The 22,119-nt window shown below is 43.3% G+C and overlaps 1 protein-coding gene across 1 annotated transcript in view; it reads left to right on the top strand.

Moving 5' to 3' along the window:
• The window catches only part of CHP1 (calcineurin like EF-hand protein 1), a 42,246-nt gene that overhangs the window by 6,316 nt on the left and 13,811 nt on the right, over positions 1–22,119 (top strand). Inside the window, exons 2-3 of the mRNA XM_017895397.1 lie at positions 8,750–8,822; positions 21,547–21,627. Of these exons, the coding sequence (XP_017750886.1) occupies positions 8,750–8,822; positions 21,547–21,627 (154 nt within the window). The remainder of the gene's footprint in view (positions 1–8,749; positions 8,823–21,546; positions 21,628–22,119) is intronic.

Genomic DNA, 22,119 nt, shown 5'->3' with positions numbered 1-22,119 from the left:
ACCACCACCACCACCACCACCACCACGACCACCACCACCACGACCACCACCACCACCACGACCACCACCACGACCACCACCACCACCTTGAGAAACAATTCATGCCATTCAAGTAGTAATGAATACAGATTATTTTTAGTCTCTACCTTGTGGTATGTGTCATATGGTATGGGAAGGGTGTTGAACAGGTTTAGGAAGTAAGTTGTACAGGTTGGTGAGGTTTTGTTTGTTTGAAAGAGTGTGGTAATGGTAGAGTTCTAACAGAGTACAAGCCTGGCAAAGGCAATTGCTTGAGAACAATTTCATGGCTAGAATGTAAGTAGAAATTCAACTTCAGGTTTCTCGTGCATTTAAATGTAGGACCCTTCACAGCCCTCACCAGAAAACCCGGTTCCGTCACTGCAGAAAACCCGGCTGTCTTCTGCCTTCTGTTGAATGGAAATGCATGGATAACTAACACCTCTAGCTGGTTTTGGGTTAAGTGACTTGTAAAGCTCTGTACTTTTCGAGTTCTAGTGCAAAGTTTTATCCTCATTTGTTGCCATAAAGGGGTAAGAAGCAATTATTTGTCAATTAGAGGGCACTGTGGGAAAGAGACCCTAAGAACTTTTTTTTTTGAGACAGGGTCTCACTCTGTTGCCCAGGCTGAAGTGTGGTAGTGCAGTCATAGCTCATTGCAGCCTCAAACTCCTGGCCTCAAGTGATCCTTCCACCCCAGCCTTTCAAAGTACTGGGATTACAGATGTGAGCCACTGTTTCCCTATGTTGGCCAGGACGGTCTTAATCTCTTGACCTTGTGATCTACCCACCTCCCAAAATCAAGCCTGATTTTTAATTTTTATTTATTTTTTTGAGACAGGGTCTTGCTCAATCATCCAGGCTGGAGTACAATGGTATGATCACAGCTCACTGCAGCCTCAAGCTCTTAGACTCAAGCAGTCCTCCCAGCTCAGCCTCCTGAGTAGCTGGGACTGTGGGCACATGCCACCATGCCTGGCTGATTTTTTATTTTTGTAGAGATAGGGTTCCACCATGTTGCCCAGGCTGGTCTCGAACTCCTGAGTTCAGGTGATCCGCCCATCCCAGTCCCCCAGTGTGCTGTGATTACAGATGTGAGCCACTGGCCAGGAACTTTTTTGTGGTTGCAAGGGGGGACAGTGGTCCAGAGCATAAGAGTAGTTGGAGGTTTATTCATTCAGAGGATAATTGACCCCAGCAGCAGCTGCAAAGATATAAGCTTTATTTATGTAAATTTTTGGATAAACCGTTTGAAAGTTGTAGGTATTAGAACTCTTCACCCTTTCATACTTCTGCATGTATCCCATAAGTATTGGGATGGTTTTTATGTAACCACAATACCATTATCACACCTAAGAAAGCTGATAATACTTCTTAATATTATCTTTTTTTTGGGGGGGGGGGACAGAGTCTTGCTCTTGTTGCCTAGGCTGGAGTGCAGTGGCTCGATCTCAGCTCACTGCAACCTCTGCCTCCTGGGTTCAAGCAATTCTCTTGCCTCAGCTTCCCAAGTAGCTGGGATTACAGGTGCCTGCCACCAGGCCCAGCTAATTTTTTGTATTTTTAATAGGGACTAAAATATTTGCTAAATTGTCTTTGTTCTACCTTCTTTCAGACTTACGCATTTTCATAAAGCTTATTTGAAAAAAAAAAAAAGGTGTAATTGAGGATAAGCAACAAATGTCTTAGGAGTTTCTATAATCATCACCCTTAATTCACTTAATTGTAGCAATAACCTGGGTTTCGCCATGGCAGCCAGGCTGGTCTCGAACTCCTGACCTCAGGTGATCCACCCACCTCAGCCTCCCAAAGTGCTGAGATTACAGGCGTGAGCCACCACACCCGGCCCCTTTTTTTCTTTCTTTCTTTTCTTTTTCTTTTTAAGTTGAGATGGAGTTTCACTTTTGTCGTCCAGGCTGGAGTGCAGTGGAGCGATCTCAGCTCACTGCAACCTCTGCCTCCTGGCTTCAAGTGATTCTCCTGCTTCAGCCTCCCAAGTAGCTGGGATTATAGGCATGTGCCACCACGCCCAGCTAATTGTTTTTATTTTTAGTAGCGATGAGGTTTTACCACGTTGGCTAGGCTGGTCTCAAACTCCTAACCTCAGGTGATCTGCCCGCCTCAGCCTCTCAAAGGGCTAGGATTATAGGCGTGAGTCACCTTAATATCATCTATCATTCACTTCCTATTCAAATTTCTCCAATTATAAGAAGGTAGATTTTATTCGTTTTATATAATGTTTTAAAATCTCTCTTAATCATAAGAGACTAGTCCAGTGCTTGAAGTCTTCACGTCAGGGGGAATTCTAAGGTATAGTGTGTTCTGGGAAGCACAGGCTTCAACTTTCCTTTCTCTAGAGCTACCTTTAGCTGCACTTGTAATCTTTACCTAGGTTATCAATCTGTTCTTCTGCATTAAGATTTGGAATAAAGGCAAGGANAAAAAGTAACTTAATTTGCTACATAGGTATTTGCAAAATCTTAACTAGTCATAGTTTAATGACATGTATGTGTGCTGTTGCTCTGCCATATTTAATCATGACCTTCTCTGAAGCATGCAGAGTTTAGAAGTATAAAGTTGGTTTAACAGCATGCGTATTGAAAAGACATCACAAATTGATTTACACATCTTAATCACTAATATAGATGTAATTTATATACATGTACACACAAAACTTGGTTACTAGAAAAAGTAACAAAGGCTGTGGTAGGAATCTGGACATGTATAAAAATGGTCATGTTAGGTATAAAAGACCATTGTTTTCTAGCTGTTTTTAAGTTCATGGTATTAGAATTTTTATCTGTAAAATATGATGAGAATGTACTTTGAATGGTTAAAAAGAGCTCCCTAAATATCCTCTAAGTGACTTTTATTTTTTTTTTCTTTGAGACGGAGTCTCGCTCTGTCGCCAGGCTGGAGTGCAGTGGCGCCATCTCGGCTCACTGCAACCTCTGCCTCCTGGGTTCAAGTGATTCTCCTGCCTCAGCCTCCCAAGTAGCTGGGACTACAGGCACCCGCCACCATGCCCGGCTAATTTTTGTATTTTTAGTAGAGACAGGGTTTCCCCATGTTGGCCAGAATGGTCTTGATTTCTTGACCTCGTGATCCACCCACCTTCCAAAAGTGCTGGGATTACAGACGTGAACGCCTGGCCCTCCAAAATAACTTTTTTTTACTCCCTTTTTGTTTTTATTCTTCCCTCTGCCATTTCTGCTTGGCACTTCTCTGAAATGCCTTCCTCCTCTTTGCACAATGCAGTGATGATAGAAAGATTTCAGCAAGGTTAACAGCGTCTTTTTTTGCTTTTTGTGTGTGTGTGTTTTTTGAGACAGAGTCTCACTCTGTCACCCAGGTTGGAGTGTAGGGGTGTGATCATACCTCACTGCAACTTTGAAATCCTGGGCTGAAACAGTCCTTTTACCTCAGCCTCCCAGGTAGCTGGGCGTACAGGAATATGCCACCATGCCCAGCTAATGATTCATTGATTGATTGTGGAGATGAAGTCTTGCTTTGTTGCCCAGGTTTTGAACTGGTCTTTCCTCAAGGGATCCTCCTACTTTAGCCTCCCAAAGTGCTAGGATTACAGGCATGAGACACCACCCTCAGCCAAACAGGGTCTTTTACATAATCTTTCAACAATTTGAAATGATTATTTACTCATACCAGTGGAGAAAAAATATAGCTTTATTCAAGACATGTTTATAGCCAGGAGCGGTGACTCACGCCTGTAATCCCAGCACTTTGGAGTGGCCGAGGTGGATGGATCACGAGGTCAGGAGATCGAGACCATCCTGCCCAACGGTGAAACCCCATCTCTATTAAAAATACAAAAAAGAAATTAATCGGGCATGGTGGCGGGCACCTGTAGTCCCAGCTACTCTGGAGGCTGAGGCAGGAGAATGGCCTGAGCCCGGGAGGCGGAGTTTGCAGTGAGCTGAGATTGCGCCATTGTACTCCATCCTGGGTGACAAAGCGAGACTCTGACTCAAAAAAAAAAAAAAGACATGTTTATATGCACGGCCTTCTCTGAGAGTAACTGTCAACTCCTGATACTTCCTTTGAGTTACCAAGAATTGTGCAGGTTTTGGGCACCTGTCTGACTAGCTTAGAGCCTTCTAGGGAAAATACTTCACTGGAAACATGATCTGCCTTCATTCACACCAGTTCCAATACCTTTCTACACATAGATGGTGTAGCTCCTTTATAGGTAGATTGGGATTGTTCTGAAATTGCTTTATATTCTTTGTCACAGTGAATTTGGTACCTAAATTAAAGCCTTCTCTCCTTCTTTGTGTTAACAGAATTACTTGTAACCATATCATTATGGTTCTAAAATTTGTCCTAAAATTTTCGAGATTAGTTTAGATATGACCGTATTCGTTAATATTAAAAGTTGACATTTGGTTTTGTTTCTCCACTGACTTCCGTATAACCCAGTTCGTCCTGGAAGATAGCAGATTTTTTTTAATGTTTTGGCTACTTATTTACATTATTTATTTTTAACATATTAGTACTTTTTTTGTTATTGTTTATTTTGAGGCGTAATATCACTGTGTCACCCAGGCTGGAGTGCAGTGGTGAGATTTCAGCTCACTGCAACCTCTGCCTCCCAGGATCAAGCGATTCTCCTGCCTCAGCCTCCCAAGTAGCTGAGATTACACCACCACCACACCTGGCTAATTTTTGTATTTTTAGTAGAGACAGGGTTTTACCATGTTGGACAGACTGCTCTTGAACTCTTGGCCTCAGGTGATCTGCCTGCCCTCAGCCTCCCAAAGTACTGGGACTGCAGGCTTGAACCACCACACCCTGCCATATTTTGAATTTAGCAGCCATAAACTGGTCTTAACATACTATAGGAGGTTTTAGTGCCTAGTTATTTTATTTTATTTATTATTATTATTATTATTTTTTTTTTGAGACAGAGTCTCGCTCTGTCACTCAGGCTGGAGTGCAGTGGCGTGATCTCTGCTCACTGCAAACTCCACCTCCCGGGTTCACGACGTTCTCCTGCCTCAGCCTCCTGAGTAGCTGGGACTACAGGCGCCCACCACCAAGCCTGGCTAATTTTTTGTATTTTTAGTAGAGACAGGGTTTCACCGTGTTAGCCAGGATGGTCTTGATCTCCTAATCTCATGATTTGCCTGCCTTGGCCTCCCAAAGTGCTGGGATTACAGACGTGAGCCATTGCGCCCGGCCTCAGTGCCCAGTTATTTTGGATGATATAGATAAGAAAGATGTTTAATGGCTCATTTGTGGATTTTTTTGGTTTAAAATAATTTTATTTTTTATTTTTGTAGAGAAGAGATTTCACTCTGTTCCCCAGCCTGGTCTTAAACTCCTGGCCTCAAATCATCGTCCTGCCTCTGCCTCTGAAAGTCCTGGGATTATAGGTGCCAGCCATCATGCCTGGCTCTCATTTGTTCATTGAAGGGGTCGGAGTAGATAACATTTCTTCCAATTTTAAAATTATATAAATTAGATTAAGAAGTACTCCAAAGTAATATAGAAAAAGTGTGAATTACTAAATGAAAAGCAAGCTATTACAACTTAGTAAAGTATACAAGTGACTGATATTAGATGATATACGACAAGCCGGGCGCGGTGGCTCAAGCCTGTAATCTCAGCACTTTGGGAGGCTGAGGAGGGTGGATCACCTGAGGTTGGGAGTTCAAAACCAGCCTGACCAACATGGAGAAACCCCGTCTCTACTAAAAATACGAAATTAACTGGGCGTGGTGGTGCATGCCTATAATTCCAGCTACTTGGGAGCTGAGGCGGGAGAATCACTTGAACCCGCGAGGCAGAGGTTGTGGTGAGCCGAGATTGTACCATTGCACTCCAGCCTGGGCAACAAGAGCGAAACTCTGTCTCAAAAAAAGGGTACATGAAGAAATGAAAATGGCAGTGTTGGGATTGTGAACAAATTTTGCTTTTGGGAAGTGTAGTAATTTTTTTTTTTTTTTTGAAATGGAGTGCAGTGATGGGATCTCCGCTCACTGCAGCCTTTGCCTCCCTGGTTCAAGTGATTCTCCTTCCTCAGCCTCCCAAGTAGCTGGGACTACAGGTGCACGCCACCATGCCCAGCAAATTTTGTATTTTAGTAGAGACGAGGTTTCACCATGTTGGCCAGGATGGTCTCAATATCTTTTCCTCGTGATCCACCCCCCTTGGCCTGCCAAAGTGCTGGGATTACAGGTGTGAGCCACTGCGCCCGGCCCGAAATTTAGTAATTCTTTAACTGACTTATTTTTGCTAAACTAAAGGGAACTTTAGTGCAAGAGTAGCCTGTGAGGCCTGAGGCCAGAACTGGGATAGACTGGTCATCAACTTCTTAAAGAAAATGGTTGTAACTGGCAAAGTCAGCAGGGAAATGGGGAGTAATTAGTGCAGCAGTAATATGTGTGCCTTCAGGCCCAGGATGTAAGCATGATGCTGATAATAGCTAACCTGGAGTGCTTGCTATGTGCCAGGCACTTCGCCAAGCACTTTCCTTTCATTGACTGGTGAGTTCGCTTTGCGATCCCATTCACATACTCCTCTCTAGTAAGCGGTGGTGCTAGGAATGGAATCAGAATCTGTCTGCCTAACCCTCACGTGTGTGTACACTTCACAGTGAGCCATTTATACCTGCCTGACTGGCAAAACAGTCCACAACTGTCTCCTTAGTGACTGGATCCCTGCTGGCTCTGCCCTGATGGAAATGCTTTTGCCTTCTCTGCTCAGTGATCACCTTACAGCGCTAGGACAGAACAGAGCCCAGCTTCGAGGGTGAAACCTGATGCTGAAGAATTCGCAGCCGCACACAGTGTGTCCTTTTATCCTAGCTCTGGGCCACTCACTACCTGCTTGTCCCTGTTTACTTTGTCCCATTGTTCCCAATACTACAAGTAAATTTTTGTTTCATGAGCTGAGGCAGGAGGACACCTTATCAGAACTACTTTGGCCACCACTTTAAACCTCTGAAGGTACAGGCTAGGACAAAGTCCACGCTTGTCACACCCTTTTTGCCTGTTGTCTTTTCTCCTCCGATAACTCTGTTTGTTTCCTCTCTCTTACTTCCAATCTATCAGGAGACTAAACTTTTTCCCAGAAAGGCCTTTTTGAGTTTTAGTGTCATTGTGTACCTGCCATTATTGCGTCATTTTAATTGTCAACTTGTATCTTGAGTTTATGGACTGAATCCAAAATGAGGAGCAAAATAGCTTTCTGGTAGGTGTCATCTGATGATAGCATGACCATTTTACGAATTTGCCTAATTTGCTTCCTTGGAGCCAGTTCCCTTCCTGGGAACTCAGTGAAGCTCGTGCAATCACAGAAAAGAGGCTGATCTTTTACCCAAAGGTCCATCCCTAGGGAAAAGATAAAACCTCTAATCTTGGTGTAGGAGTAAACCAGATTTTTAAAATAGAATCTGTTTGATGTACCCTAATCAAACATTCTACACACAACACCTACCTAGCAGTACAGCCTAAAACAGCAAACTGATCATAGATATTTTTTCAATCAAAACAGGCATTTTTAGCTGGGAACTGTGGCTCATGCCTGTAATCCCAGCTACCTGGGAGACTGGGGCACGAGAATCACTTGAACCCAGGAGGTGGAGGTTACAGTGAGCTGAGATTGCATCACTGCGCTCCAGCCTGGGTGACAAAGTGAGACTCTATCCCCAAAAAATAAAATAAAATAAAATAAAATTTGAAAAATAAGTAAAATAGGCTGGGCATGGTGGTTCACGCCTGTAATCCCAGCACCTTCAGAGGCTGAGGCGGGTGGATCACCTGAGGTCAGGAGTTCAAGACCATCCTGGTCAACATGACAAAACCCTGTCTCTACTAAAAATACAAAATTAGCTGGGCTTAGTGGTGGGTGCCTGTAATCCCAGCTATTTGGGAGGCTGAGGCAGGAGAATCGCTTGAACCTGAGAGGCGGAGGTTGCAGTGAGCCAAGATCTTGCTATTGCATTCCAGCCTGGGCAACAAGAGTGAAACCCCATCTCAGAAAAAAAGAAAAGAAAAGAAAAAAGTAAAATAAAATAAAGTAAAAACATACATTTTCTTAGTGTCTAAGTCAGCGCATTGAAACATGAAAGTTTCACAGCTTCCTTTTAAACTAAATTTGGGCCGGGCATGGTGGCTTACCCCTATAATCCCAGCAGTTTGGGAAGCTAAGGCGAGTGGATCACCTGAGGTCAGGAGTTTAAGACCAGCCTAGCCAACATGGGGAAACCCCGTATCTACTAAAAATACAAAAAATTAGCTGGGTGTGCTGGCGGGCACCTGTAATCCCAACTACTTGGGAGTCTGGGGCAGGAGAATCACTTGAACCTAGGAGGTGGAGGTGGCAGTGAGCTGAGATCTTACCACTGCACTCCAGCCTTGGTGACAAGAGCAAAACTTTGTCTCAATAAAATAGGATGGGATAGGATTGGACAGAACAGGACAGGACAAAAATTTGCCTTTGTTTTGTTAAATCTTAACTATCTGATATTCATCACAGTCTTAATTAAGCCTAGACTTCATTCCTGAGATTGAATTTTAATTGCCCTTGATTTAGTTTATTTTCTAACCCCTTTCATTCTTTAGCTTTTAAACTTTCTGCTTTAACATTCTAGAGATAAGAGTTGTGACTTCCCTGTCCTACTGGATTTTGAAGCATTTGACAGCGAGGGGTGGGTTCAGCGTGAATGAGGGCTACTCCCCCCAGCTGGGACTAATTTTGTGCTCTTTAGTTTCCCACAGTCAAATCACTCGCCTCTACAGCCGGTTCACCAGCCTGGACAAAGGAGAGAACGGGACTCTCAGGTAGGCAGTGTTTTTCTTTATTTTCCTCGCAGAAACCAGAAACTCTCTGGCAGTGTCTGAATAGCTGCCTTTATCCCTAGGGTAGACATGATAGGCATCCAGCATGGAGATAGCAGGGACCATTTCTCCTCTGGTCTTTGAGCATCATTGATCCACAAGGGAATTAAATCAGCAGAACAGGCTGGGCGCGGTGGTTCACGCCTGTAATCCCAGCACTTTGGGAGGCCAAGATGGGCGGATCATGAGGCCAGGAGGTCGAGACCAGCCTGACCAACATGGTGAAACCCCGTCTCTACTAAAAATACAAAAATTAGCCCAGTGTGGTGGCAGGCGCCTGTAATCCCAGCTACTCAGTAGGCTGAAGTAGGAAATCACTTGAACCCTGAAGGCAGAGGTTGTAGTGAGCCAAGATTGCACCACTGCACTCCAGCCTGGGCAACAGAGCAAGACTCCATCTGAAAAAAAAAAAAATCAGCAGAACTATGACAATTAAATGCATTACCAGGTGCGTGCTGCTTTATTCCAACTCCCCTTCATTTAGGTGGTCATTGTTCTGATACTAGGAATGTATTTTCAAGATTTCAGCTCTCTCTGCTTACATTTTCCCATAATCCTTTCCCAAACACTGGCTTTTAGGAAGCTGACCCATGGCAGTCCCAAGTGGTCCAGGTTATTTTGACTTCTCTCATTTACCAACCCATAACCCTAAGGTTCATCACTTTATGTATGTTAATGTTGGACAGAATGTTCAGTATTCTAGTCTAGAGCAGTGGTTCTCATGTGAGGGCCATTTTGCCGCCTGGGGCAAAATGTCTGGAAACATTTGTAATTGCCATGACTGGAGAATGCTACTAGTGCGTAGTGGGTTGTGGCCAGAGATGCTGCTAAACATCCTACAGTGCACAGGACAGCCCACATGACAAAGAATTATTCTGGTCTAGATGTCAGTAGTGCCAAATTGAGAAACTCTGGTCTGGGGAAGTATATGATATCAGAGTGATGCAATACTATATTGTTTTATGTTTGTAATTGTCTTACCATAGTCAAATGAAACATTATTTACCATTATCTCCCACACCAACTCTCAGTAGCAACCTTTCTTATACTGGGATTCTTCATCTTTGATTGGCATGTACTGAATCTGTTGCCTTTCCTTTTGGCTGGCATGAAGCAGCTTAGGACTACTTTAGATAGCTTCTAGCACAGGTGTTGGATGTAGCATAAAGCGGGAGGAATACAGTTGCTAAGCCTTTGGACATAATCATCACCCCAAATAGAAACCCCATACTCATTAAGCATGTGGTTAAGCAAACCTGTTTCCTCCTTCTCTCATCCCCTGGCAATCATAAATCTACCTTCTTTTTCTCTCTGGACAATTCATATAAATGGAATTATGTGGTCTTATAACTGACTTCTTCCAGCTAGGCGTGGTGGCTCATGCCTGTAATCCCAGCATTTTCAGAGGCCAAGGCAGGTGGATCACCTGAGGTCAGGAGTTCAAGACCAGACTGGCCAACATGGGGAAACCCCGTCTCTATTAAAAATACAAAAATTAGCCAGTCGTAGTGGTGGGTGCCTGTAATCCCAGCTACTCAGGAGGCTGAGGCAGGAGAATTGCTTGAACTTGGGAGGCGGAGGTTGCAGTAAGCCCAGATTGTGCTGTTGTACTCCAGCCTGGGCGACAGAGAGAGGCTTTGTGTCAAACAAACAAACTGACTTCTTCATCCATGATGTAGGACCAGTACTTCATTCCTTTTTATGGCTGAATAAATGGTCTGTCATATGGATATGTCACATTTGTGTATCCATTCAGCAGTTGGTAAACATTTGAGTTTACACCTTTTGAGTATTACAAATAGTGTTGCTTTGAACATTTTTGGGTGCACGTTTTAATTTCTCTTGGACATTCACCTAGCAGTGGAATTGTGGGTCATATGAATTGTCTTTTCACTCTTTATAGTGTTCTTTGAAGCACAAAAGTTTTTAATTTCGATGAAGTCCAATTTCTTTATTATTTCTTTTGGTGCTTGTGCTTTTGGTATCATATATAAGAAACCATTGCCAAATCCAGTGTCCCAAAGACTTATCCTTTTATCTTCTTGTAAGGGCTTTATAATTTTACTTCTTATATTTAGGTCTTTTGATTTATTTTGAGTTGGTTTTGTATATGGTGTGAGAGAAGAGTCCAACATCATTTTCTTAGCATGTGGATATCCGGTTGTCCCTGCACCATTCATTGAAGACACTATTAAAACTATGTGAATTTACACTTGAAAAATAACAAGATTGGAAATCTCTGTTTTTAATTTCAGCTCCAATACTTAAAAATTCCTTTGAGTTTATACTTTGCTCATAAATTCAGACTTAACCACCCAGTAAAGACATATAATTTATATTAGTTTTTTTTTTTTTTTTTTTTTTTTGAGATGGAGTCTTGCTCTGCCACACAGATGGAGTACAGTGGTGCGATCTCGGCTCACTGCAACCTCCACCTCCTAAGTTCAAGCGATTCTCCTGCCTCAGCCTCCCAAGTAGCTGGGACTACAGGTGCGTGCCATCATGCCTGGCTAATTTTGTATTTTTTTAGTAGAGACGGGATTTCACCGTGTTAGCCAGGATGGTCTCGATATCCTGACCTCATGATCTGCCCACCTTGGCCTCCTAAAGTGCTGGGATTATAGGCGTGAGCCACCACGCCCGGCTTATATTAGTTCTGAGTTCTTTTCTTCTTTGTAGAAAGTCGGTGGTTTCTAAATGTGTGTGTTCTTATCATGTTTGCTGTATGCTGGAAAATAATTGAAAAGTGTTTTTTAAAATGAGCTATTGCTTTTTTTTTAAGACGGAGTTTTGCTCTTGTTGCGCTCTGTTGCCCAGGCTGGAGTGCAGTGGCGCGATCCCGGCTCACTGCAACCACTGCCTCCCGGGTTCAAGTGATTGTCCTGCCTCAGCCTCCCGAGTATCTAGGATTACAGGCGCGTGCCACCATGCCCTGCTAATTTTTGTATTTTTGTAGAAATGGGGTTTCACCGTCTTGGCCAGGCTGGTCTCAAACTCGTGACCTCGTGATCCACCTGCCTTGGCCTCCCAAAGTGCTGGGATTAAAGGTGTAAGCCACCATGCCTGGCCAAAATGAGCTATTTCTTCTTAGAAAGGTTGGAAACTGGCCGGGCGCGGTGGCTCACGCCTATAATCCCAGCACTTTGAGATGCCAAGGCGGGCGGATCACGAGGTCCGGAGATTGAGACCATCCTGGCTAACACGGTGAAACCCCGTATCTACCAAAAATACAAAAAATTAGCTGGGCATGGTGGTGGGCACCTGTAGTCCCAGCTACTCGGGAGGCTGAGGCAGGAGAATGGCGTGAACCTGGGAGGCGAAGCTTGCAGTGAGCCGAATCGCGCCACTGCACTCCAGCCTGGGTGACAGAGCAAGACTCCATCTCAAAAAAAAAAGAAGAAAAGAAAGGTTGAAAACTTGCCAGGCGTCGGTATTGCCTGCTCCTTAAAATCTAAGGGCCAAGCGTGATAGCTTACACCTGGCTATAATCCAGCACTTTGGGAGGCCGAGGCAGTTGGATCACTTGAGGCCAGGAGTTCAAGACCAGCCTGGCCAACATGGTAAAACCCCATCTTTACTAAAAATACAAAAATTAGCCGGGTGTGATGGCACATTCCTGTAATTCCAGGTACTTGAGAGCTTGAGGCAGGAAAATCGCTTGAACCTGGGAGGTGAAGGTTGTAGTGAACCAAGATTGCGCCACTGCCCTGCACCCTGGGCAACACAGTGAGATCCTGTCTTTAAAATAAAAAAATTAAATAAATCTGGCCAGTTGTGGTGGCCCATTCCTGTAATCCCAGCAGTTTGGGAGGCTGAGATGGACAGATCACCTGAGGTCAGAAGTTCGAGACCAGGCTGGCCAATATGGTGAAACCCTGTCTCTACTCAAAATACAAAAATTAACCGGGTGTGGTGGCGCATGCCTGTAATCCCAGCTGCTTGGGAGGCTGAGAGGCAGGAGAATCGCTTAAACCTGGGAGGTGGAGGTTGCAGTGAGCCAAGATTGTGCCACTGCACTCCAGCCTGGGCAACAGAGTGAGACTCCATCTCAAAGAAAATAAATAAAATAAATAAATAAATACATATATATATATATATATCTAGGTAAGATTTGCTCAACCCTTAAGATACCATTTCACAGCCTGTGGAAAGCCAGCAGACTAGCTTACTCATTTGGCAGGTATTTACTGAGTATCTATGATGTGCCAGACACTGTTCTCCAATCTGGCAATTTTTTTTTTTTTTTGTAAGAGACAGGGTCTCACTCTGTCTCCAAGGCTGGAGTGTAATGGCATCATCACAGCTCACTGCAGCCTCAACCTCCTGGGCTCAGGCAGTTCTCCCACCTCAGCCGCCCAAGTAGCTGGAACTACAGGCGTGCACCACTATGCCTGGCTGATTTTTTTTTTCCTTTTTCCTTTTAGCAAAAAAGCAAAAAAGTGCACATTATGTGGTACAATAGAGTAGTTTCTTCTAGGTATTCAAGGTAACTTAGTGCTTCTCCCATTACTTTTATTTTCATTTTTTGTGGAGACAGGGTCTCACCTTGTTGCCCAGTCTGGTCTCAAACTCCTGGGCTCCATCAGTCCTCCCTCCATGACCTCCCAAAGTACTGGGATTACAGGCATAAGCCACTGTACCTAGCCTGAAAGCTCTAGGTCATAAACCTGTTCTTTGATCTCTATCATGGTGTGGATTGAAATATAAGAAAGGTTGGGCGAGGAGACTCATGCCTGTAATCCCAGCGTTTTGGGAGGCTGCGGTGAGAGGATTCCTTGAAGCCAGGAGTCCCAAGACCAGCCTGGGCAACGTAGTGAAACCCCGTCTCTACAAAAAATAAAAATAAATGAGAGAAGCACCAAGCTACCTTGAATACCTAGAATAAATTATCCAATTGTACCACATAATGTGCCACATAGTAAACAAGTAATGCATTTTATGTAAATTGTTTTGTCGGACCCACTCACCAGTGGCATTTCACTCTGACTGTGCCTCCTGACAATGATCATCTTAGCCTGTGGCCATCCGATTAAATTGTCTTCCCCCTTCTCTCAACCCTCTCCTCTTCTACCCCCTCTAGCCTTAGAAATGAGTTGACCTAGCTCAGAACTCTTCTCTGTTAGAGAGTGATCCAGTTCTCTCCAGCCTTTGTTGCCAAACTCAGCTTAAGGCCAGTCTTGATCTTTCCAGGACCCATCAGGGTGCTCATCTGAATATAAGTGGCTTCCAATCTTTTGTTACCTGGAACAGCCTCCACCTTCTTTTTTTGGTTTTTGTTTTTGAGACAGGGTCTCACTCTGTTGCCCAGGCTGGATTGCAGTGTTGCCATCATGGCTCACTGTAGCCTCCCACCTCAGCCTCCTGAGTAGCTGGGACTACAGGCACGTGTCACTCTGCCCGGCTACCTTTTACATTTTTTGTAGAGAGCAGGTCTCACCATGTTCCCCGTGACTAGTCTCAAACTCCTGAGCTCAAACCATCCGCCTGTCTCAGTCTCCCAAAGTGCTGGGACTACAGGTGTGGGCCACTGTGCCTGGCCTTCACCCTCTTTTTTTTTTTTTGAGACGGAGTCTCGCTCTGTCGCCCAGGCTGGAATGCAGTGGCGCGATCTCGGCTCACTGCAAGCTCTGCCTCCTGGGTTCACGCCATTCTCCTGCCTCAGCCTCCCGAGTAGCTGGGACTACAGGTGCCTGCCACCACACCTGGCTAATTTTTTTGTATTTTTAGTAGAGACGGAGTTTCACTGTGTTAGCCAGGATGGTCTCGATCTCCTGACCTCGGGATCCACCTGCCTTTGCCTCCCAAAGTGTTAGGATTACAGGCGTGAGCCACCACGCCCGGCCTCGCCTTCACCTTCTTAAGAAGGCAGTTATAGTTATTAGGATAAAGATTTTTCCCTTCAACAATTTTTTTTTTTTTTTACTTTCCTCTTCCAAGGTGCTCCATGTCTGGGGCCTGAAGCCAAATTCCGCAGAGTGAGAGGCTACAGTGTATAGTCTGGGGCATTCTGCATTCCTTTGTAGTGATCAGCTCCAGTGGGACATAAAGCAGAATCTCTGGAAGGCTTTGGTTAGAATGCAGCTTCTTCAGGGTGCTTTCCCAGATGCACTCCAAAGTATGTTTTATAGAACAATCATTCCTTGGTCTATCAATAGGTGTTGTGTTTTAAAAAAAAAAAAAAAGGAAGCAAAAGTTATTGACTAAAATTTGTGAAAAGCTTGGTCAACAAGGTTAAATAGGCTTCCTAATTACGAGATTTCACCACATCTTTAATATATTTGGGTGAATAGGGAACAAGGGAGTAGTGTTGTAAACAGTGTTCGCCAGATTGATTTGCAATTTCCCTGTCTGCCTTTTTACATGGACTGTCTCTTCAGATTGATGTTTCACAGAATATAGATATGTACTGTAACCTTATAAACCTTACTTTCTTCCGATGTCATTATTTTGGGTGAGATATTTCTACCACTGCCATAGAAATTGTTTTTTCTAAAAAGGCAGCTTAGGCCGGGTGCAGTGGCTCTTGCCTGTAATCTTAGCACTTCAGGAGGCTGAGGCAGGAGGATTGCTTGAGCCCAGGAGTCTGAGACCAGCCTGGGCAACACAGGGAGACCCTGTCTCTAATTTAAAAAAAAAAAAAAAAAAGCAGCTGGCAGCGATCCCCAGCCTTTTTGGGACCAGGGACCAGTTTTATGGAAAATAATTTTTCTCCTGGGGATAGGCGGGATAGTTTCAGGATGAAACTGTTCTACCTCAGAGAAGCAGGCATTAGATTCTCATAAGGAGCGCTCAGTGTAGATCCCTCACAGGCGCAGTTCACAATAGGGTTTCTGTTCCTATGAGAATCTGGTGCTACCACTGATCTGACAGGAGGCGGTGCTCAGGTGATAATGCTCAGTTGCACTCTTGTTCACTCCTGCTGTGTAACCCGGTTCCTAACTGGCCACAGACTGGTACTGGTCTGCAACCCAGAGGTTGGGGACCCCAGGGGTCCTAAAGTGGTCTTTTGCAGGTCAGGTTAAAGGAAGAGCCTGGTCGGTATCTGAACACAAAGATGGTTTATCTTCTTTAAATACTCTCTGTTCTGATGTAATCTGTGTAGTTACAAGGCAGAATAACGATTACCCTTTGGGGAGGGGAGCAGGTAAAGACAAAAGGAGCATAAGGGAAGCTTCCGGGTATTGGTAATAATCAGTTTCTTCATCTGGAGGCTAGATAGAGTCTTCCCTTGGTGAAAATGTATGCCAAATGCTTTTGATTTGTCTACTTTTCTGTTTGTTATACTTCAATAAAGTTTGCTTTAAAAATATCCCCTGGGCCAGGCATGGTGGCTCATGTCTGTAATCCTAGCACTTTGGGAGGCCGAGGTGGGTGGATCACAAGATCAAGAGATCGAGACCATCCTGGCCAATATGGTGAAACCCGTCTCTACTAAAATTACAAAAATTACCTGGGCGTGGTGGTGCATGCCTATAGTTCCAGCTACTCTGGAGGCTGAGGCAGGAGAATCGCTTGAACCTGGGAGGCAGAGGTTGCAGTGAGCCAAGATTGTGCCACTGCACTCCAGCTTCGTGACAGAGCAAGACTCCATCTCAAAAAAAAAAAAAGAAAGTCTTAAATATCTCCTCTTGATATTCTGAAATTTCATCTGTATATATCCTATTGTGAAGTATTCTTTATTATTCATTCTTCAGCATTAGGTGAACCTTCTTAGACTAAAAATGGATCCTTTAGCTCGGGAGTTTGCTTCTGTTCCTTTTTTTTTTTGTAAGAAGCCTCACCTGGATTTTGTTCCTATTTTAAAAATTATTTATTCTCCTCCTCTTTATTATTTATTTATTTATTTTTGAGACGGAGTTTCGCTCTTATTGCCCAGGCCGGAGTGCAGTGGCGCGATCTCAGCTCACTGCAACCTCCGCCTCCCTGATTCATTCGATTCTCCTGCCTCAGCTTCCCTAGTAGCTGGGATTATAGGCATGCGCCACAACGCCTGGCTAATTTTGTATATTTAATAGAGACAGGGTTTCTCCATATTGGTTAGGCTGGTCTCAAACTCCTGACCTCAGGCGATCTGCCTGCCTTGGTCTCCCAAAGTGCTGGGATTACAGGCGTGAACCACTGCACCTGGCCATCTTATCCATTTAATTTAAAAACACGGATTAAATGCTTTAGCTAATGGAAATTTTTGTCATTTCAGTGTTAATAAATATGTTGTACCATATGATTAACCTCTCATACTACTTAAATATGGAAAGCTGTGTTTTCTTTTTTTTTTTTTTTGAGACAGAGTCTCACTCTGTTACCCAGGCTGGAGTGCAGTGGTGTTGTCTTGGCTGACTGCAACCTCCGCCTCCCGGGTTCAAGCACTTCTCTGCCTTGGCCTCCCGAGTAGCTGGGATTACAGGCACCCGCCACCATGCCCATCTGATTTTTGTATTTTTAGTAGAGATGGGGTTTCACCATTTTGGCCAGGCTGGTCTTGAACTCCTGACCTCATGATCCACCCGCCTCCACCTCCCAAAGTGCTGGAATTACAGGCGTGAGCCACTGTGCCCAGCCTAGAAAGCTGTGTTTTATAATTGAATGTGTTTTCCAGTGGGTATGTCCTATTAACAGATTTTAATCTCCTCATTATGTACAAGTCAACTAAAGCAACAACCTGTGGGTGGTTGAGATAGAAGTTACCTGTGAGGCTGAATCTCTGTAAGAGAAGGGACTTGTGTAGTGAAGGCGAGCAGTGTAGAGGAATGGTATGTCTGGTTACTAACAGTCTCAAAACTGGTTTTTCTGAGCATCCCTATGCCCTTGAATGTCTGGAAAACCACTCCCCATTGGAAATTTCTTGGCCACAAAGAATGCCATTGTACATGGCTCTGTTCTCAGAATTGACTACTACCAGTGATACTGTCTTTTTCTCAAAAAATCTTCAAAGAAGGTTTTCCTAGGTATACCATGAGGAAATGTTGGTATGTTTTTCAGTGAATCCACACAAATCTATTTTCAGATGGATCTTATGCTTGTGGTGTTTAGGTCACTTTGGAGTATTTATTTTTTTCTATTAGGTTTATGTTGATGGGCAAATTTGAGAAGCTAAGTTTTAGAGGAACTGCCCAGATCTCCATTCTACTATAAAGCAACCAGTAATAATAACTTGTTTGTATATTGTTTATTTAACAGTTGACAAATTATTTTTTATACTCTTTCTGTTTTGTTTTGTTTTTTTCTGTTTTGAAACAGGGTCTCACTCTTTGTCACCCAGGCTAGAAGGCAGTGATGTTATCATCGCTCCTTGCAACCTTGACCTTCTAGGCTCAAATAGTCCTCCTGCTTCAGCTTCCCAAGTAGGTGGTGGGACTACAGGCACGTGCCACCATGCCCGGCTAATTTTTGTTTTTTTAATTTTTTAGAGATGTGGTCTTGCTCTGTTGCCCAGTCTGGTCTGGAACTGCTAGCCTTAAGCAGTTCTTCCGCCTTAGCCTCCAAAAGTGCTGGGATTATAGGCTGAGCTGTGATGCGCAGCCCTCTTTCTTTTTAATACTTTTAGCAGTACTTTAATTCTCCTTGATCTGAGTGACTGGAACTACATTATGTATACAATCTAAATTCTAAGACTAGAGTTAGATAGTATCAAAGGACAGGTCCTTATTGACATCAGAAGGCCAAGTGTACACTTCCTTATTGAGACTGAAGTTCAGGCTAGGTTGTGCATCACCACTTGATACTAGACTTGGTTTTTAAACTGCCTCTTCTCAGCTAAAGTTTCTTAAGCTTGTTAGACATTAAACTGAGGTATGTAGCCATGCAATTCAAATCAGCCTTAATCTTACTTTAAAAGGGAGTAGTTATTGTTTCTTGACCTCTGTCAGGCAAGAGGAGCTACATTTTGATGATAGTGTAGACTTTGTATTACAGAGCAAATTATGTAATAAAAGCTTTGTACATGTTTGTTGAATTAAATAATCAGGACCTCAGTAATTTTCTCTTTCATCATCTTAAGCAATCCAGTTATTTTTTTTTTTTTTTTTTTTTGAGACGGAGTCTCGCTCTATCGCCCAGGCTGGAATGCAGTGGCCGGATCTCAGCTTACTGCAAGCTCCGCCTCCCGGGTTCACACCATTCTCCTGCCTCAGCCTCCCGAGTACATGGGACTCCAGGCGCCCGCCACCTCGCCCGGCTAGTTTTTTTTATTTTTTAGTAGAGACGGGGTTTCACCGTGTTAGCCAGGATGGTCTCGATCTCCTGACCTCGTGATCCACCCGTCTCGGCCTCCCAAAGTGCTGGGATTACAGGCTTGAGCCACTGCGCCCGGCCGCAATCCAGTTATCTTATGAACAACTTCTTCTGGTTTATTCATTGATATAAAATTATTACCCTAAATGGTCAAGAAAGACTAGAATCCAGGATGATTGTTCCAGAGCTTTGTGTTCAGTCCACTAGGTCAGTTTCTACCTGTGTCACCAAATGTGGTGGAGATGAGCTTGCTGAATTAATTAAGCACCATGTAAATGTTAAACCACAAGAAGAAAAGAGTGTGAAGTCTCCTGGGTACAGTAGAAGTATTTTATTATCTTCCGTCTTTGCTAGCATATATTACAAAGAGGGTGGAGATATACATTTTATCTTTCTGCAAGTAAACTTCTTGAAGGCAGGAGTAAAATCTATTCAAGTTTATAATCTTTTTTTTTTTTTAACTTTTATCTGGAAATAATTTTAAACTTGAAGAAAAGTTACAAGAACAATACAAGATAACTTTTACTCTGATATCCAGATTCACCAATTGTCACACACTTCACTGTTTATTTCCTATAAAAAGGACATTCTCAGATCGAACTCAAGAAAGTTACATTTTGAAACAGTACCATTATGTAATATTCCATATTTTATATGGTCCATGCTTCATTTTCACGTATTACCCAGTAATGTCCTTTATAGCAGGTGTTTTCCTAGTCCAGGATCATGTGTTGGGCTTTGTTGTATGTCTCTTTAGCCCCCCCTTGATCTGGAACAATCCTCTGCTTTTCTTTGTCCTCCATGACATTGATATTTTTGAAGACTACAGCACAGGTAAGTTGTAGACAGCTTTGTATTCTTGGCCCAGGAAACAACCAAATAAAGTTTTTAAAAAGTACTTACTGAAAATTTGGGGCTGGGCGCGGTGGTTCACGCCTGTAATCCCAGGACTTTGGGAGGCTAAGGCAGGTGGATCACCTGAGGTCAGGAGTTCAAGACCAGCCTGGCCAAGATGGTGAAACCCCACCTCTACTAAAAATACAAAAATTACCCGGGTGTTGTGGCATCCGCCTGTAATGCCAGCTACTTGGGAGACTGAAGCAGTAGAATCACTTGAACCCAGGAGGTGGAGATTGCAGTGAGTGGAGAGATCATGCCACTGCACTCTAGCTTGGGCAACAAGAGCGAAACTCCGTCTCAAAAAAAAAAAAAGAAAAATCTTGGGGAGAGTAACTTTCATTGAAAAGGTTCAGTATTAGGGCTGGGCACTGTGGCTCACGCCTGTAATCCCATCCAGCACTTTGGGAGGCCGAGGCCGGCAGATCGCCTGAGATCAGGAGTTCAAGACCAGCCTGGCCAACATGGTGAAACTGCGTCTCTACTAAGTGTACAAAAAACTAGCCAGGTATGATCGCAGGTGCCTGTAATCCCAGCTACTTGGGAGACTGAGGCAGGAAAATTGCTTGAACCTGGGAAGTGGAGGTGGCAGTGAGCCAAGACCGTGCCGTTGCATTCCAGCTTGGGCAACTGAGCAAGACTCTGTCTCAAAAAAAAGTTCAATATAGGAAAGAAATGTGGTTTTTAGAAAAATAACACATACTTTGACTTACAGACTTAGATTTAAATCACAGTTCTGCTACTTAGGAGTAGTGTGGCTTTGGGTAAGTTACTTTATCTTCCTGACTCTCAATTTCCTCAGCTCTAAAAGGGTATACATAAAACATGGGCATGAAGAAATGAGATAATGTATGTAAACAGAGCAGCACGTGATGTGTATGCAATGAATGGTAGCTGACAATATTTGCTTTGGTATAACCTCACCTGAGTCATGTGAGGATGACTGCTCACGTCATGTTTGAGGGTTAAATACTTCTGTAGTCCTAGTCCACAGAAAATGGAAATGGAGAAAAAGCCAGAGTCAGAACAAGGAATCAGTTGGTTGCCAACATTCTTTCCTTGCATGTAAATAGCACCTAAGAATTCCTTGCATTTTGTAAGTGCCTAAAAATCTTAACAAGGATATTGAGACCCCTCTAAGTGTTTGTCCTCATATTCAAGTTCTGCAGTATTTGATACTTTCATTTGCTGTTCACTTTCCAAACTTAATAACTAGGTACGAAATGCTAATGTTCAAGGAATCATTTACTAAGGGACAGATTAGTATTTGTCCATCAGTTGGCTTATTGATGTAACCTGTGTGCTGAATTCACTGGAATGTGGCATAGTCAAATCTGGCTCCTTCTACTACTGAGTTGTTGCAAGAAACACTTGGCAGCTATTAAAGTGCTATTCTTTGCAGTTATTTGGTATAATTTGCCACAGAAGTAAATTCCAGGAGGTAATATTCTTGCTAGGTTACACCCTGTTACCTCCTGACTTAAGGAGTTCATGCTAAGGGCAATGATCTCTATCTAACTCAAGGTGATTCTCTTGGCAGCCGGGAAGATTTCCAGAGGATTCCAGAACTTGCCATCAACCCACTGGGGGACCGGATCATCAATGCCTTCTTTCCAGAGGGGTGAGTCAGTACAGTTGTTGGACTTCCTTCCTGAGGCTATCACAACCTAAATTATTTGCTAATCTGGAATAGTGATATTGATTGTGCCATCTCAGACTGTGATACCCCTTGATTATATTGGGCATTTCTAATTTTGTCATTTCTAGAATATCTCTTCTATTCTACCCTCCTGTGTGTTTTAAACTTCAAATCTATATATGAGCCTATCTTCAAAATTCTGTCTTTATGCTTATCATTGATGTAAAACTAGACTTTTAAAAAGTGTTTATTTGGAAGTAATTTCAAATTTACAAGAAAGTTGCAAAAGTTAAAAGTAATTCAAAGAATACTTGTATATCTATTGCCCTGATGCATCTATTGTTATATTGTTAACATTTTGCCTCATTTGTGTGCTCTCTCTCTTAGTAGTAACCCATTAAAATATAATGCAAGCCACACACGTAATTTTACATTTTCTTTTTTTTTTTTTTTTTTTTTTTTTTTTTTTTTTTT

This window comes from Rhinopithecus bieti, unplaced genomic scaffold (assembly GCF_001698545.2).
Source record: "Rhinopithecus bieti isolate Rb0 unplaced genomic scaffold, ASM169854v2 scaffold_26426, whole genome shotgun sequence".
NCBI classification, from domain to species: domain Eukaryota; kingdom Metazoa; phylum Chordata; class Mammalia; order Primates; family Cercopithecidae; genus Rhinopithecus; species Rhinopithecus bieti.
This window is presented reverse-complemented; position numbering and strand designations above follow the sequence as displayed.